Genomic DNA, 19,812 nt, shown 5'->3' with positions numbered 1-19,812 from the left:
CTTACAACTTAGAAGAGGGAGAAAATATAATAATAATAATAATAATAATAATAATAATAATAATAATAATAATAATAATAATAATAATAATAATAATAATAATCTTATTAAAAAATAATATCTTTGAACAAATAGAATTTTAGATAACTGATATCTTTGAACAAATAGAATGTTAGATAACATCACATCTTTAGCCATATCTTGGATAAAAGATCATACTGATTTAGAATAAAAACATATCTTAAATATCCGAGATACCAATGTTGCGGAGATGACAAGGATTTGGTTAAATATAGATATATGTGCATTTTGGAATGAGTTTCTTACATATGCTGTCTCATATTAATAATATTCTGTCTCATATTAATGTGAAGATTTTTGAAGTAAGTTGTTGCCTTTTGTTTTCCAAGATACTAGACTTCCACCAAGAAACACACAATACCCAGTGAGTGATCTTCCTGTACGTGAACGAACATGCATGTACCCCAATCTGCTTCGGAATATGCAATCAATCAAGTTTTCATCTCCATGTCTCGGATACAACAGTAAAATTATGTTGCTCTTGTAACGGATTGAACCTTATAGGGTCCCATAAATCGATATGAAGTACATCAAAACTGTTTTGTGCAATAAAACTCAAAGATTAAAGAAGTTTGCGGGGCTTTCTTCACATAATAAATTACTCACACCATGCAAATTAAAATCTGGAATATTATTAAGTTTTGATATATAACAATGCCCTACTCGTTTTGTTCTCAACACTAACATTAAAAATAAAGCATCTTTATTCTTATCTTCATAGAAATATAACTTCGATCCCTTCACTCGGCAATCCACGAAAACCCCTTCATGCTTGTTGCAACACACACACACACACACACACATATATATATTATATTTATATATATATATATTATATATATATATATATATATATATATATATATATTATAATATAGAATTGGGTTCATATGAGAACCACCCTTATGGTGAGAACTACCTTATGGTGAGAACCACCTTATGACCGTTAGATTAATGAGATGAAGTAACTCACAACCGTTAGATCATCTCGACTTGTACGCACAAAAAATTTCCAATCTAGTAAAGATACAAGCCTATAAAAATATAAAGATACACTTAAGCATTTGTAAATTAGATCTAATGACAATGACTTGAGCTAATTAATTTATAACTAATCTAACAACATATAAGATGACCATATCAAAGTGAAATAGATTATAAAATTTGATCATTTGAATATCAGAACTTCTATAAATAGAAAAAATCATGATGAGACATCCACAAATAACATTACATATACCATAAACATAAAACACAGAAAAGTTGGATTAAGTATATCTAACGACCAAAATGGAGAGCAAGGACAACTACAAACAGATAAAACTGGCTGTAGGAGATATATTTAAACGAGAAAACATATTATGTCTGCAGACATACTCATGTTAAACTAGCCTAGTTCTAAACCGTGCATTCTTGAACAGAATATTACTAGGTGAAATACAAGATGATAAAAGTTTTGACATCTTGAAGTTGCACTATCTTACAATGCTTGCAATTCACTGTCTGGATATAGTGATTAACAAAATGCAGAGCAAGGGCAAATACAAGCAGATGATTAACATTGAACCCAATTTTTTTTTAAAGAACAACCAACCTAGTATAATAATTCAACTCAAACATACAAGTGCATTTGTGCTTGTTTGCTGACATGGACAATTCTTAAAAGTCATCCTCAAGCACAATATAAGTAAACACAAAAGAGACCTCTAGTTGAATAGACACGCCTCACAAAAAAAAAAGTTCCACACCTTACTTTCATATCTTTATTAGTTCTGTTTTCTTTTCCTGGTGTAAATAATTAATAGTTTTTAGGCTAGGCAATTGCTGTTAATCACGGGCTATTAGTGAAAATAACAGTTTTCAACTTCTAGTCAATTAGTGTAAGGGATCTTAACTATATTTGTATATCAATTATAATTATGTTGTATGACTAAAAACAAATTTGAAAATCTTCATGATTCTGGTTCATTAGTCTAACTTTCAAAGGGACTTTATCTGTTGAGTTCTACTATCTTTAACTTCTTCTCAGACCCCCCACTCCCCTGCATAAAAAAGGTTTCTATATGAAGAACGATTAGTAAACAAGCCACATTTTGCTACGGGATTTTCCATAGGATCATATGAACAGATGGTACTATATGCAGGCAATTTCCACTTAAGCCGTTAACTGGGAGATCACTGGCACAATAAATGCTTGATATCATACACTACATAAGGATATGTAAGCATCGATAAAAACCTTCTCAAAACTAGTCTGGTAAATACAATATAGTATGCGACTCTTGTAATCCAAAATTTCAAGTTCCAATTCAGAAATTCATGTAGCTCAGCACCAATAAGCTGCTGAGATTTCTCAAATTTACCCAAAAGCGATTGACAAAAATATAGTTGAGCTCATATTCATTGGCTAACTGAACTTCTTAGGGAAATTTTCAGGGTGAATTAAATTCTTTTCTTCCAGACAATGAGAATTACACCAGCATTCAAACTAATGTAGAAGAAATACCTTCAACGGCCCAGCTACCTTAGAAATTATATGCAACTGGCAGTATTAACACACTAAATAGTACTATTTGTTTTCTATATAGTTTAGTACTTGATTTTTTTTTAAGAACAACCAACCTAGTATAATAATTCGCAAAATCAACACAACCAATCATTATTAAGCTCACTATTATAGCATAATTAGACATTAATATATACCTTTTTAGAATCCCCCTTAGTATCATGCTCTTGTCCAAGACTAATATTTTCTTGAGCATTCCTCTCAATCACTAGCCGTGGCTTGACAACTCCGGTCCCAAAGTCACCGGCCATGGTCAATTCGAAGTCCCGCCTATAAAAAATATCTTCTCGTCTCCAACAACTCAATAGAGGGAACTTTCTCTCAATGGATCGACCCATAAAAGAAACGCGATCCATATAACACAACTACAAAAAAAAAAAAAATGAAGCTTAGTAAATGACTTGGATCATTAATATTAAAGCAAAAAAGAAAAAACAAGAGTTGCGTAGGAATTACCATCAAAGCTAAGATAGGGCCCGTGAACATGGAAGAACCAACCCACTCTCTCTTAGAATCGGTTAGACACTCAATACCATATTGACACCAATTAAACTTAGAAATCAAGTCAACATTTCTAAGACATTTCAAAATTTTCAATTGGGGATTGCCTTTTTGATTACTCCTAAACAAAGTAGAAACAACCAACATGACAAAGTTTCTTTTAAAATTCTCTCCACCACTCTTTTGTTCCTTCATTTTATCTATTATGTCTTTAATCCGCAATTCATTTCTAGTTTTACCTAAATGCTCAAGATAATTAACCAACAATTCATCATTATCCCGGCTTCCACTTTCAACTATTTTTTCTCCTATTTTAGGCAAGCCAAAAACTAAATAAAAATCTTCAAGTTCAATAGCTAATTGCTTTTCATAAAAAACTAGAGAGCTACTATATGGATTAAAGTGATGTAATAGCCAACGACATAAATCACTCGGTAACTCATTAGTTTTAAGATGAAGTAAACCCCCAAAACCAATTGACTCTACATCACGTTTTTGCTCAAAAGATAAACCACTATCAATAAATTTCATTAAAGAAGAAGGCGACATCTTGGAAAACTGTTTTTCTTTTATATGGAGGGGTTTAGACTTGGGTTTAATTGCAACAATAGCTGCAGATTCATTTGTTTCTGCCAATTGCGCGAGCCTTGCTTTTATAAGCATTTCTTTCGCACTTTCTCTCTCCATGTTTCTACGAACCTGTGATGAATGTGTGAATATATGTATTACAAAACTGTGTAATAAGAAAAAGATAAAAGGATGAAGTTGGTTTCATTATCATCATTTCGGTCAAGAAAAGAAACTCAATAGTTTCTGTCCAATTCTATAAAAACGTTGAAATCAATAGTGAAACATTTCAAAGAAACTGAAAATTGGTAAAAGCAGTTACCACAGGAAACATCAATGCTACAAATACAATGATGATTATGCAAGAACAACCATTACATTTACTGAAAACTGCATGAGGCAGAGCTACTGAGCTACAATGAGGGTACAGCAATAAGGCATGCATGTCGTTTTTTTTTTCTAAGTAGCATCATAGCTCCTTATCAAGTAGATAATAGTCAGCTAACAAGTTGTTGGCATTGGCACATGCAATATTCGAAATATCATAAGATGAGTGACACTAAAAACACAAATACGCTTTCATAGCTTGAATAACAAAATCAATGCTTCTCTGCCTAATGTTTTTGACAGAATTCAGGAATTTCATGAAAAAGAAAAAGAAAAAAGAGCATAATACTACAATCTGCACTAGTTTAATGGAAAAATTCAAAGTACTAACTATTAATTACTTCACTAATGATTGAAGTAGAAAAAAATTTAAGTACCTGAAAAATTAGTAAACAAAATTCACATTACATTTCACCAACATCACACAACACTTGTGAGTTGTGACTAAGTGTAGTGATTCTAATAATAAGTTGCTGGACAAAAAAAGAAGGGTGAATCTTAATGAAGCAACATATATTTCTACTAAAACAGCAAACACCCACCACACTAATCAACACATGCACACATTGCACTTTAGTAGTATATTATTAAAGTGTTGCTCATCTCATCCAAAAACTACTGAGTTATTGCCAAATGCCAATCAACAGAACAGAAAAAAAACATGCGAAAATCATGCAAAAACTAACACAAGCAAACCCTAATTTAACTTTCCATACGATTAACATTTCAATTTACAATCTCTAACCTTAGATCTCCAGAAAAAACAACAATGCACAAGATCTAAAGAAAAAATCAAAGAAATTGAGAAGAAGATTACGTATTGCGAAGACCTTAACCGGAGAACGAAGAAGTTAGTGCGATGTATTCCAATGAACTGCGAAATAGGAGAGAGAAAGTGCGAAATCAACCACAATAATCATCAAAAATCAACTAAGCGAACGAAAGTAGAAGAAATACGAAAACTTACTGTGAATTAGGAGAGAGAAAATGCGAAATAGGAGAGAGAAAGTGCGAAATAGGAGAGAGAAAGAGAAATGACAAAAATGGAAAGAAGCTGCACGACCCTAGATTGGAAATTTTTTGTGCGTACAAGTCGAGATGATCTAAAGGTTGTGAGTTACTTCATCTCATTAATCTAACGGTTCATAAGGTGGTTCTCACCATAAGGTAGTTCTCACCATAAGGGTGGTTCTCATATGAACCCAATTATATATATATATATATATACATATATATATATATATATATATATATATATATATATATATATATCATGAGAATGGTGTGGTTATACCGTTTTATGTGACAGCTAAGGGGATGTGTATAGTGTTATATGAATGCAAATTGTATGGGTATAACCTCAAGTGTAATAGCGGCCATACGAGGTGAGTCCGCGAGCAAAGTACTGGACGCGAGTGTGGGTAAGGTTGTCCACGGCTCAGTGGATTCAGTTCACCCCTGAGGACCGACAATGTTGGCGGACGCCTAACAAGACAAAAGAAAGAGAATCTTCCACCTGTCAAGTGCGTCATAGCCCTACACGTGTCAAAGGATTATACGCCCTGTCAGAGGAATAGTACTTCCATAAATACCCCAATGGTACTATTCTGCGGGTACATTCTCTCATACTGAAAATAGCTTATTTCTCTCTCTCTCTAACTTCTCTCTCTAAATCTCAGTAGGCCCGATTACTGACTTGAGCGTCGGAGGGGGTTTCCTCAGAACCACCCCGAGGGCAGCTTACATTTGCGTCTTGTGCAGCTTTCCAGTAAGGACGTGACCTCTCACATCTTAGTGGCCTTGTAAGGGACGCTAACCGTTTCCAAATTATGATGCATGAATGATGAATATGAGTATATGACAGTACAGTGGAGGCATACATGCAACGACTGTATTGCTCTTCACTAGGATGGAATTGGCTTAATTTGCAAATTTATGAGAAGAGGCAATTGTGGTGGTAGAAAGTTAATTACAACTTAGGAATTATCATAGAATTATTGAAGACTCGATCAAGGGGTAATAATGCTTAATTGTTAGCAGTAATTTCGAAATGTAAACAGCAATTATTGTTGGTATATATAATATATTGCTCTGAAGCACGAAAACTCCAATTCAGGATCAGCGTTTCCGTTTCTGAATTTTTTCATTGTCGAACTTTGGTGGAAAAATATGATAAATGTATGACAATGATTTTTTGCTGGTTGCATAAAGAATTTGCTATAAAATATTCACTTATTTTCTTTTGAAATTGCTATATCCTATATAAGATAGCTCATCACTCTACCCAACTCGATCCCTAGCTAGCTAGCTAGCTATATCTTTTGCTCGACAAACAATATTATACGTACTCATTTAACAAAATCGTGTCACCGCGATAGTGTATGCTAAGACGGAATAAACTTAGTTTACCCACGAGGTAGAATAACCACCGCAAATAAAGTGTTGTGGTTAATGCTGATGGTGGAATCCAACTAATATAATTAATAATATTCTATAGTCCCTATTAGTGGTGGAAAGTCTACCCACCGGGTAGATATAGCAATGCCCAAGACCATCCCAATCCTCAAAAGTGACCCCACTAGACATTATTACTCACTTATCCCAAAGGAATTTCTCTTATTAACCTCAAATTGATCGAATTTCACAATAAATTCTTTATATAATTACTAGATTTAACTTTAGGAAACATTGGAAATAACCACCAATTATCTACCTTTTTTTAAAAATAACCACTTATTAAAAATTTAATTAGATTTAACCAGCATATAAGTCTCAAATTTTTAGAAATCACCACCACTTAACGCGATAAGTGGATCTAAGCATGACACGTGGCACCATATTATTGATCCAATTTCATTAAGTGGTTGTGATTTTAAAATTTTCAAACTTATTTGGTGGTTAAGTTTAATAAATTATTTAATAGGTATTTATTTTAAAAAAGTGGTACATAGTTGGTAGTTCTACCCAATCTATACTTATTATTTAAAAAGGAAGACCAAGAGAAACTCTCTCTTATTCATTCTCACAACATACTCCTCCCACATTCACTCTTACACAATACTTTTCTCACATTCACTCTCATAATTATTCAATTACATTTTTTTTTTCTTCTTTTCATTCTAATTCATCCCCCCCACGTCCCTAATTCCTCATTTACACGCACCATTACTACTTTTTTTTTTACATTCTCTTCATATCTATATCTATATATATAGAATTTTAAAAGAAAGACCACAAGAAAAGCTTTACCAACTCACCCAACCTTAATGGTTGTTTCATATATCCCTTTCTTTAAAGATATTGTTCTATTATTCAATGCAATAAAAATTATGTTTCAAAAATATTGTTTAGTTATTGAATACAATTAAAAATATATGGTTATAATAAGAAGATTCATACCCAACACTTTTCTATCAAATAATGCACACTTATCAACCTAATCAACTTTGATTGTTATTTAATATATCCCTTTTTCTAAACATAATGTTCTATTATTAGAGTATTCCTTTCATTTGTAAGTTGGATAGTGAAAATTAAATATATAGTATAGCATTTTTATTGAGCTATGTCCAATTGTTAAAAGTCAATACATCTGTCTAATTTTTTTAGGTTAGACCTCATAATCAGAATTAAATACATCTTTTTTTTTTTGAACTTCGATCACCTGGGTTAGTCCACTTAGAAGTAGTGCAAATATAACTGTACTCCGTAGAATATAAGATATTGAAACAAGAGTAAGAATTGACGAGTCATTCAATTCCATTTATAACAACAACTAACCAACTCGTAATACTTTTTTGAAAGCATTAAGCTTCAATATTACACATTATATTAAGTTTTAAAAGCTACTTTAGGGTACCCAAATATTTCAGCATTATATTAAGTTTCAAAATTTTCTAGACTATTTTTGTAATCTCTATTTCACTAAATTGCATATATAAAATACCATGAAATCAATGAATATGCAATGTAAATGTATAAAACACTTTCTTAATTTTTTAAAAATGTGACACTTTGACCAACAAGCTTTCACATTTTTGTTTGAGAGAATTTGTTCGTTACCTATATTCGAAAAATGGCTATGTTTTCACAGATGTAGTAAAAATCCAACTTGAGATGCTTGGTGCGCTCATGATAAGCTTCATTGTGACTAGTGAGTAATGTGTTCAGCAGACTACTTGTCACATAATGAAGGAATTGGTGTAGGCACATCCTTATTCAAGTCTTCAGAAATACATGCAGCCCATGCGAGCTCAATGGTTTATTTAGACATGCTGTGAAGTTTAATCTCACAAGAGGCTTTTGAAACAACCTTTTGTTTCTTAGTTTTCCATGAAAATAAAGAATCTAAAAAAGCACAAAAAATCATGTGAGAGATATTCCAGTGTGACATCAACTTCCTCGATCTACGTCACTATATCCAAAATCAATATGCTCGTTGATCGTAGAATAAAATAACCCTAATTAAATCAACCCTCCTATTAAGCTACTTCACCAAATGTAATGCATCCTGAATATGTGGCCTTCGAGGACAACATATATATTGACTCAAGTGCTGAATGGAATAAGTCAGATCTGGCCTAGACTAATTCATATACAATAGTCTTCCAATGAGTTTTTGACAGCATTCTAGATCATCATGCAATTCTCCCTACAGCGCGAGAGCAATTTAATTCCCTTGGGAAAAGGAAAATTAGTAGTTGTACCTTTACTAATTCATACTCCCCCGTCCCATAATAAACGTAACACTTGGAATTTTGCACTATTCATGTTTCACCTTTGACTATGTCCTTTTAATTAATAGAGAAAACCAAATGTTACAATGTAAAATGTCGTTGAATTGATCTCGATGCATGTTTTCATAATATCAAATTTTTATAATAAATAATCGTATACAATTGAATATATCCACGGTCAAAGTAGTGCACTGGCACGTGTGCCATTTCAAGTGTGACGTTTATTATGGGACGGAGGGAGAATAAAATAGTTGTACTTTTCCATGCCTGCATCGTTGATTATTTCAAGACCATACTTTCTATGATTTATCGTTGTACTGCTATTACTTCTTGCTACCTAAATGCCTAGAAAGTATCTCAATTCTTCAAGATGTTTAATCTAAATGTCTCTTCATTGTAGTAATACATTCCTCATTATCGCCTGTAAGTATTAGATCATCAACATATACCGATATGATGCAACAGTTTCCATGAATTTCTCAGATAACCATAGAAACATCTCTTTGGCATTAACAAAATTGATTAACTAAAAGTAAACTCGTAAGCTCTAAGTTCCACTGTCTTGAAGCTTGCAACCACACAAACTTTTTTTTTTTTTTTTCAGTTTGCACACTTTCCCTTCATTCCTTTGTATCCATATAGCACCTTTAAATATACATACTTGTCAAATATTCCATGAAAAAACGCATTGTTAATGTAACAGCCCGAATTTCCCGACCAGCTTACAAAGGATTAAGCACAGCGAAAGAGACTCTAGTCGAGGTAACGGACTATTACCATCACACTCACCGAACTAAATCGGAGAGTGTGGAACCCAATTCCCAACTCTATTCAAATAAATTAACTATTATAACTACGTTCTGATTCTCAGACTCTATTCCCATAAATTTTTACAGAAAATCCGGCATAGTTTTCTTTGAAAATAGGACAACGCCAAAGCGAAAAATGATTTAAACCTGTTTGCAAATTCAATTTATAAAATATTTCCTACATAAGCTCAACAACCTCAACGCTTTCGCGGAGCAACAACCAATAGAGAATCAGGATTACAAACTAGCGACTCTTAAATGGAAAGATAGATTATAAATAATAAACGACTAACTATTACAAAGTCAAGCGTCCTCACTTCGATAGCAACTATAATACTGCTCCAGCTTGTATCAGCTTTAACTTGCAAAAGAATAACTCACGGCTTCAACCTAAAACATTTAAGATACTGCCACCCACCAAGTGACAGGCCACAGAAATGACAAAACAACATATACACATCAACAAAGCTGAGTACTAACCCGTAAACAAGAGTAACACATGCTTTGGTGGTTTTTACTTGAAAACGACTCTCACACAATCAACATAAGTTCAACAATCACACCAATCATAGCATACTTCGCAGCAATATTCTTGTTGAACATACATATCACATTTCCAAATCCCACGTCCCATAATACTTCATCAATCATACAGTAACAAAGTTCAATAAGATGACTCTCAACAATGACATGTTTCTATTTTTTCATTTAATCAACCTTTCAACTCAGTTACTATATTTTCACAAAATCAGATCGTTTGGCATGAACGCGAGTGGAGAGGGGTACCACGCAGTACTAGCTGTCTCCGAACTATTGAGGGTCGTCACCCAGCCTTTTATTGTTATGCTTGCAAGACTTACCCGGACATGTCCTATAATGTCAGGAATTCACCCTTCCTGGAAGGCAACAACTAGGGACTCTACCCGCCCTAACTCGGGTTGCCTGTTCATGCCTCACTTTCATATTTATAAAATAAGATATTTAATGATTCATACTTGAATGCTCAATACTCATAACATAACACTATATTCGACCTTGTCTGGTCTTAACTCATATTTGAATCATTTCCTCGTTATCATACCAAATCATATTTTAAGAAACTTAGTATTTTCGAAAAACTCCAATAACTGAACAAAAAGAATACTTTCATAATAATTCAATAGCAGCAATTCACAACTAACTCATAGAGATGCATTTATACTCATGGGCATTACTATAAACGATATATGATATCTAATATTCATATAACGCATAGAGGAGCATTTAAATATATATAGCTGAACATGAAGGTTACATCAACTCTATAACAATTATGCGAAACCTCCAAGCATCATGACTTGATTTCCCATATCATCTTGAATTATATACGTCTACATAGCCATCCTCCAACAACCACCTCAGAATAACTTCGGTAATTAATAACCAAAATTAGACTAATCTAAACTATAAAAACGTAATCGCAACTTATTCCCAATTCACAAATGATTAACCTTTAACATTCTAATTTCCTTAATCCTTAATTAATATCTATAACTTCGATGATATTAGCTACATCGACTTGCATCCCAATTCATAATCACAATTCCAAATTATATAACTAAACAAACTAAACATAACTCACAACCGTACCTAAATCAAGCACCTAATTGTGCTACCAACAATTATATTGAGAATATAAAGCAAGCTTGACTCGTAAATAAACCTCAATAAACTGATTTCTATCTTGCACTCAAATCCTTAACCAATCGTATAACAATTCTAACATTACAATCTCCTTCATAATTTCGAATGATACTCCATTCCAAAAGCATCCTCCAATAATCAAGACTATTAAAGTAATTAGCAACTTGTATCCAACCTAGTGATTTCCCCCGTAGATAACCATAATCGTCTAACTCTTATAAATACATAATTTAAAATGATACATATATATATGCTTTTCAATTCCAACTACCAACATAAAGATTATGAGCCACAACTAGTAGTAATTAATCATGTCAATAAATATCCACAACAATATTACTAAGTCTCTCAGTTAGAATTATCTAACGAGAGTTAACCAAAAACACACGACTCCAGTTTCATCAATCATAAGTTGATTATAAGTAACTAAATATGATCCAAGTTGTTGTAGCCCAAAAATCAAGGGCTATCAAGATGACACGTAGCCTCATCAGAGCCCTACATGTGGCGCATGCTCATAGAGGTAAAGTACAAAGGGCCAGAAAGTATGTGGCTAAAAGTACATTTCCTTGAAGAAAGTGTACTAAATATCCCTCTTATGGCCCAAGATTGTACTTAGGCCCAGCAAAGGCAGTCTGCACCTCTGCATAAAAGTGAGGTGTACCGACCAATCAACATCTGCCACGTGTCCCCATTTCATTGCTTAGCCAATCAGATGCTCCTAAATTAGGGTGACATCAAGGTATAACAGTCATTTCAAACAGTATAAATAGTCCTTGATTTTAGGGTGAAAGGTACGTTTTTCAGAGCATAGTACTGTTATTCTGCCATAAATTATCTCTCTCTCTACTTTCTCTCTCTAAAAGTTCCTTCATATTCCTGATATCTGACTTAAGCATCGGAGGGGGAAATACCACCCAAACCTCCAGGGTGGGTCCCTTTTTGCAGGTTGCTGGTCAGAAGTCTGCACCGGGATCCGAGCCAATCATTGTTTCACAAGTCTCTAGTTTTAGAACCTATCTTTGGGAGTTGTGATTGTTAATTACTAGTTTCATACTACGTAACATTTGGCGCCGTTTGTGGGGAGACGCAACAATGATGGACTGTCATTCATCGAATGTCGCAAGGAACATAAGTTTTTGGGTTCAAGTGGAAGACACTGTGGATGACGAGAGACCACCCCATGGACGGGACAGAGGACATGCTGCCGTCTATCTGGAGGGTAGGACTGTGACTCCAGTCATTCAGGAAAACCTTGATCGTCCAGTGACAGCTGGTCACTTGGAGAATGTTTTAAATGATTTCTAGGCCAGAATGGCCGTTGTTATGGAAGAGCAGATTAAGAACAATATGTTGTTTTTTCAGATAAGTCCAGCTGGAGAGGCAGCGGAGCCACTCAAAAGGAGATCCCAGGAGGGTCGTCCAGGGACTAGCCGGCCACCTCGGCCAGAGTTGACTAGGCCGCTTTCCAAGGGAAAACAGCCAGCTGTCAGTGACTCCAGGAGGAAGATGGACTGGAGGTTGGTAGTCCGTCCAGGAGACAATATTCCCCCTACTTGCCACAAGGAGGTTGGTAGTCCGTCCAGGAGACAATATTCCCCCTACTTGCAACAAGATGGAGACTGATGCTAGGGAGTATCTAGAAGCTAAGAGGGCGGCAGCTCAGCAGCGTTCAGCCTCTGGTTCCACTCCTTATATGAGGGATCCGTCATGAGACTCCCGTCCAGAACAGTGGGGCGCAGCCATGGACCTTCAGTTTTCCAACCCAGGCAAGAGAAAACAGTTCTGCAGCCAATGGTGTATAGGCGTCAGGCCTTAGCTAACACTTCTTCTAATCCGATACTAAAGGAGTACCGCCGGGAGCACATACCCATTGAGGGTCAGGTTGGGGCACTCCAGATCAATTGGCCAACTCCTTTCTCGTCAGAATTATGGAGTCCCCTCCTTTCCCAAAGGTTAAGCTCCCGACCATTGAGCCTTTCGATGGAACAACGATCCAGCGATCATCTATCAGCCTATAAGCATCAGATGTATGTCCAAGGGGTGGACGATGCTACTTGGTGTAAGAATTTCCCAGCTACGTTGAAGGGGGTAGCCCAGAAATGGTTTAACAATTTGCCACCTAACTCAGTGAACAATTTCACTGAGCTCAGTTCCCTGTTCACTAGTCACTTTGTGGCTAACCGTCAAGAACAAAAACAAGCATGCACTTGGGTAAGGTGATTCAGGGTCCTAAAGAGGCCTTGAGAGGTTATGTGAAGAGATTCAACCTAGAGGCATTGCAGATCCAAGATCTGAATGCAGGAGTGGCGTTTGACGCCTTCATCAGAGGTTTAAGACCAGGAAGCTTTAAGTTTGATTTGGTCAAGAAGAAAATCACCACTTTGACGAAGCTTTGAAGGAGGCTGAAGCATTCATTCATGCCACAGAGGTTTGTGCTGAGGCAAAACAGCCGGAGGTGAAGAAAGTAGAAGAGGCTTCAGCCAAAAAAGAATCCGCCCAAGAAAGCTGAAACTTGGGCAATGACTTCTTTGACCACCTCGTCCAAGAGGAGTAGGCGGTCTGAGCCGGCGGCCTCAGTTGAACCTATAGAGTTCAACAAAGATCAATATTCCATTCTTATGGAAATAAAGATCAGCATGAGCTAAAGGCGCCGGCCGAAATGAAGACGCCCTACCGTAAAAGACAAAAGCAAGTATTGTCATTTCCACAAGGATTGTGGCATGAAACCAATGAATGCAAGCACTTGAAAGAGCATTAGAAGATTGGCTCGAAAGGTAAGATGAACAATTATCTACCTTCGTCAGGAAGGAAATTCCAAAAAGAGATAACCGTCAAGGAAGAAAGATGGATGGTGATAGCACGGATGATGATGTTGTAATGGTCATCTCAGGAGGATTTGCGGCGGAGGTCCAACAAATCGCGGCCACAAAAACTATTTAAGGGAACTCAGTCAGGTTATGCTCACTAACCAGGCCGAGTCTGATCCTTTCCCAAAATAGTGGTCAGCGAGCTGGACCGAGGAAGATAAGGACACCGCATGATGACCCCTAGTTGTGGAAATGAAGATTGCCAACCTCAGGGTTAGGCGAATTCTGATTGATACCGGAAGCTCTACTGATATAATCAGTGCTGATTGTTTGTCTCGGTTGAAGTTTGATAAAAATGACTTGGTTCCTGTAAATCACCCATAATCGGTTTTGGGGAGGGATCATCCATCCCATGGGGACCGTCACTCTACCCGTCAGGGTTGGGGAGAAAGATGCTGCCAGAGCTCTTTTTTTGAAATTTTTGGTATGTGAGACTTGACTGCTTATAATGTCATTCTCGACGACCTACCTTAAATCACATCAAGGCTGTTATTGTGACCCACTTAATGCTAATGAAGTTTGAGTGTGATGGGGGAAGATTGGATCTCTCTATGGAGATCAGCAAGCTGCTAGGAATGTACCTTACCACTCTCAAACCATCATCATGGAAGGAAAAGGCAGAACATCCAAAGGTCCGGAGGATGACTCCCGAGAAGTAAAGGGCAGATTGGGGAGCTAAAGCAAGAAGTAGAGAAGGTTCAAATGCTACCTCTTCCTGAGAGCAAGCCGTCAATGCTCTTGCCCAGCAAGAAGAGAAAGTGCTTGGCTATTAAAGAAGAAAAGAATTCATCTGAGGAGGTATGGCAATAATGAGTCTGGGACTAGAACGTCCGGAGCCGGTAGAAAGTCCGGTAGAAATTTGTTTAAACCAGATCGTCCAGAGGAACATTAAAGATTGGGTCCGTCCTGAATTCTGAAATCAAGGACGCCTTGATCAAGCTGTTGAGAGAATTTGAGATCTTTGCCTATACCGTAGAGGAATGCCTGGGATAGATCCTGAGGTGGCGGTGCATAGGCTAAACATTGAGCCAGGGCTGAAGCCTATTCGGCAGAAGAAGAGGCATCTTGGGCCGGCCAGAAATCAGGCCGTTGATGAAGAAGTTCAAAAGCTGCTCAAATCTAAGTTCATCCGTGAAACTTATTATCCAGATTGGGTAGCAAATGTTGTGATGGTTCCGAAGCCGAATGGCACATGGAGGATGTGCGTTGATTACACGGATTTAAACAAGGCTTGTCCTAAGGACAGCTTTCCGTTGCCCAAGATTGATCGCTGGTTGATTCTACAGCAGGTCATGCATTGCTGAGTTTCATGGACGCTTACTCAGGCTTCCACCAGATTCCCATGTGGCCAGACGATCAAGATAAAACCTCCTTCATTACAGAGAAAGGGTTGTATGGGTGGATTCGGATGCCTTCGGCCTGAGAAATGCGCCGGCCACTTTTCAAAGGCTTATCAACACAGTGTTTCAGCCACAACTTGGGAGAAATATGGAAGCTTATATCGACGATATGATCGTCAAGAGTAGAGAAGAAAAGGATCATCTGGACGATTTGAGGGAAACTTTCCTCACTTTGAGGAAGTACAAGTTAAAGCTCAATCCGCAGAAATGCGTATTCGGCGTAGTAGCTGGAAAATTTCTAGGGTTTTTGGTCGATCAGAGAGGGATTGAGGCCAATCCCGACAAAATTCAAGCTATTATGAATATGACTTCACCATCTAAAGTCAAAGAAGTTCAGCTCTGACGGGCTGTTTGGCTGCTCTTGGACGGTTTCTTTCGAAATCAGGGGACAAATGTCACCTTTCTTTGCAACTATTAAAAAGAATGCCAATTTGAATGGACGGAAGAGCTGAGGCGGCGCTTCAGCAAGTTAAAGATCATCTTCGGCAGCTGCCTAGATTGATCAGTCCGCCGAGGGAGAAAAATTGTACGTTTACCTGGCCGTGTCTCCATTCGCGGTAAGGTTGTTCTCTTGGCTGAGAAGACTCAGTAGAAATACCCGTCTATTTTGTAGCCATGTCTTGAAAGACGCGAGAGCAGTATTCGTCCATTGAGAAGTTGGCCTGGCTCTGTTGATGGCCAGCCGGAAGTTAAGGCCTTACTTCTAGCCCATAGCATTCTTGTTTATACAGATCAGCCACTGAGGCAAGTGTTGCATAAGATGGATGCATCTGGCCGAATGTTGAAATGGGCCGTTGAGCTCAATATGTTTGACTTAACATTCGAGCCTCAAAAGGCAATCAAAGGGCAAGCTTTAGCTGATTTCATTGTAGAGCTTACCCGGCCTACAGTAGAAAGCGTCCAAGACCCAGCAGAGGGGAAGCGACATTGGACCTTAATGGTGGACGGATCCTCAACTGCAAACGGATGTGGGGCAGGGATCATTTTCCAATCACCAGAAGGGGATAGTTTGAGTATGCAATGAAGTTCAATTCCAGGCTTCAAACAATAGAGCAGAGTATGAAGCTCTCTTAGCCGGCATAAAAATGTGCAAAGCGGCTGGAGCCCTGGAGATTGAGGCTAAAACTGACTCTCTGCTGGTGGTCAGTCAAGTAACGGAGATTTTGAGTGCAAATAAGCGTCCATGAGTAAATATATGAACTTGGTCAAAGAAGAGATCAAGTCTTTGAAGAGGTTCGTCCTAGATCAAGTGCCTAGATCTGAAAACATCAGGCTGATGCTCTTTCTAAGCTGGCCAGTTCGGCTGAAGGGATGCCCTAGAACAGTCTTCTGGGAGGTCAAGGCGGCCAAGAGCATTGAGGCCGAGGAAGTTCTGATTCTCAGCCGAGAAAATGAGTGGATGAGCCCATCATTGATTTCAAGAAGACTGACCGGTTACCTCTTGATCCTGTAGAAGCTAAGTATGTGAAAGCTAGGGACAAGTGGTTTGAGTTGTGGAATGAGACTCTATACAAAAAATCCTACAACCGGCCTCTCTTAAGTGCATAGCAGAAAAAGGGATTGGACGTTTTAAAGGAACTGCATGAGGGAGCTTGTGCTTCCCACATTGGAGGAGAGCGTTAGGAGAAAAGGCTCTCAGGACTGGCTACTTTTGGCCGACCTTGAAAGAGACGCCTTGCTCTATGCCAAGAAATGTGATAGTTGCCAGAAGCATGGCAACATCTATCAGAAGCCGTCCAACTACTTAACTCCAATCCTCTTCCCCCTTCCCTTTGCCAAATGGGGAATGGATATTCTTGGCCCCTTTCCTATTGCTGCCGGCCAGAAAAAGTTTGTAATAGTAGCTGTTGATTACTTTACAAAGTGGGTTGAAGCTGAAGCATTAAGAGGCATTACCACCAATGACGTCAAAGGGTTCATCTGGAAGAACCTTATCACAAGGTTTGGTATGCCCCAGTCGATCGTCTTTGACAAAGGGCCACAGTTTGAAACGCCCAAGCTTCGTCAATGGTTGGCCGATCAAGCAATCAAAGCTCACTTTAATGCAGTAGCTCATCCACAAGCCAATGGGCAGGTCGAGGCTTTTAATAAGATTTTATCGGCTGGGATAAAAAAGAAGTTAGATAATGCAAAGGGGCTATGGGTGGAAGAATTGCAGCTGGTCTTGTGGTCAATAAGGACAACAGCCAAGAATTCATCGGGAGAAACTCCTTTTATGATGGTTTATGGCTCTGAGGCCGTCCTTACTATTGGGATTGAAGAACCAACCTTGAGGGTGATGATGTACTCAGAAGATGCTAACTGGGCAGCTCTTCGGACGGCTTTGGACTTAGTCCCTGAAGTCAGGGGCAATGCATTGCTGAGAATGCAACTCTATAAGTTAAGGATGGCAAGGGAGTTTAACAAAAGAGTTGCAAGGCGTCCATTGAAGCTTGGAGATCTCGTCTTGAGAAAAATGGAAGCGGTCGGCCGAGCCAAGGAGCTAGGAAAGCTCACCCCTAACTGGGAAGGACCCTACAAAATAGTCGAAGTAGTTCAGAACGGCACCTTTCGTCTGGAAGGCATGGACGTGCGTTCCATTCCTAGGACGTGGAATTATGATACTTTGAAGAAATACTTTGTTTAGGGCATCTTGACAAATTGTAATCTTCTCTTAATGCATTACAATGAAAAAAGTAGAATGTATACATGTACCTTGACTCTCCGTCAAGCAAAATTCATATAATACAGCTCTACTTCTCTATGACTTTGTTTGATTTATTTGCTTAAGTTATATACTAATCGTCTAAAGCTAATAAACACAACAGAGCAGCAAATGAAAATGCACCTTCTATTAGGAGATCGACTGAACATATTATCATCCTAAAAATGGATAATTACATAAATTGGCCGTTTGTTTACTTAAAGAGTAACATCTCCTAAACAAGGTCGGCTGGAATTAGGACGCGTTAATAAAGGTATCCTACCTTCCGTCCAAAAGCCAAAAAATTAGAAATAACAACCTTAGTAAAGGAACAAGTTATTTCATAATTTAACAAAGATGGACGAGTTGCAACCACTCTTATCAAAAAGTCAAGTTATTTAGAAATTATGGGCTTTTCTCCTTCTTGAACAAGAGGAAGGTTATCAAAAACTCCTCGTCCAAGAAGGGGGGAATATAGGGGCATAATTTAAAAATGACTAAGTCTTTGTCCAATGACGAATGATTGTCCAGATTCAGGCCGAACAAGTTATTAACTTAGCAGTTTTTAAACTCACAAGTTTTTGCTTGGGCATCTGGTGAACGTCCTGACCTACTCGTCCAAAAAAGAACTAATGGTTCAGACGAAGTATGTTATGACGAATTGTTTTAACACTTGTGCATTAAGGCCTGGGATATTGATAAATGCCTTAATACACTCGGCCAAAGGGACTGGGGGACTCGTGTGAAGTATGTTAAGACGAATTGCTTTCGTACTTGGCATAAATATTAAATCATGAAACAAGGCGGCTTTTGCATTAAAGTATAAAGCAGTAGGGATTGAAAAAGATAAATTTTCATAGATAGAAGAAAGGATTACAAGCTAATCTAAAAACTAAATTACAAAACTAATCTAAGAAGCTACAAGTACAAAAAGGCCTGCGGCCGAGAGAGAGGAATGGGAAAAGCTAAGCCTCTGGAGGAATGTCGTTCTCTTCGTCCTGGGCTTCAGTTTCATCCTCTTCCTCGTCTTCTGATGATTCTTGGAAGCCGGGGAGTTCCACCCCTTTAATGGTAGCCTTGTGCAGGCTCTCCTGAAACTCCAGCCGACAGACATACCTGGGACGTCCTCCTCTTCGGCCAGCATTTCAAAGGCCTGCACAGCCCAGGCCTTCGAAGTGTTGATTACTTCGTTCATAGCTTCCTTGGCCGCCTCCTCAGTGGGTGAAAGCTCCAGTTTCAGCATGTGGCCCTTTCCTCGGAGAAAACGGTTCTCTCTCCTAAGTTCTGTCGCGGCCACCAAAACATCCCTCTCCTGGCGAATGGCATCCTTCTCGTCCAAGAGAGTGGTCAGCCGGAGGAGATAGTTCTTGATTTGGGCCTCCATCTTAGCCGACCGTTTTTCCCTGGCCGTTTTTGACTGCTGGTGCAGTAGCTCCTGCTCGGCCATGGAATACTGGGCATGGTTGGCAGCCTTAGTAACATCAGAAATGAGTTTCTTGTTCTCTTTTCTCAGTTGTCGGGCCCAGTCT

At 37.9% G+C, this 19,812-nt stretch overlaps 1 protein-coding gene across 3 annotated transcripts; it reads right to left on the bottom strand.

Annotated features, from left to right (window-relative positions):
• Positions 1-222: 222 nt before the first annotated feature.
• LOC125497546 (uncharacterized) lies at positions 223-5,217 on the bottom strand. 3 transcript variants are annotated; one of them, XM_048644784.2, is made up of 5 exons: positions 5,070-5,217; positions 4,920-4,976; positions 3,104-3,847; positions 2,785-3,012; positions 223-617 (listed from the first exon to the last, which is right to left on the bottom strand). In XM_048644784.2, exons 3-5 carry the CDS (start codon positions 3,833-3,835, stop codon positions 612-614), a joined length of 966 nt encoding a protein of 321 aa, XP_048500741.1. In that variant the 5' UTR covers positions 3,836-3,847; positions 4,920-4,976; positions 5,070-5,217; the 3' UTR covers positions 223-611. The 3 variants fall into 3 exon arrangements, with proteins under 3 accessions (XP_048500741.1, XP_048500739.1, XP_048500740.1); XM_048644782.2 differs by having other exon boundaries at positions 223-490; XM_048644783.2 differs by lacking the exon at positions 223-617 and adding an exon at positions 981-1,115.
• Between the last annotated feature and the right edge of the window lie 14,595 nt (positions 5,218-19,812).

Source organism: Beta vulgaris, chromosome 5, assembly GCF_026745355.1.
Source record: "Beta vulgaris subsp. vulgaris cultivar EL10 chromosome 5, EL10.2, whole genome shotgun sequence".
Taxonomy (NCBI): domain Eukaryota; kingdom Viridiplantae; phylum Streptophyta; class Magnoliopsida; order Caryophyllales; family Amaranthaceae; genus Beta; species Beta vulgaris.
The sequence above is the reverse complement of the archived record's forward strand: the minus strand, read 5'-3'. Positions and strand labels throughout refer to the sequence as shown.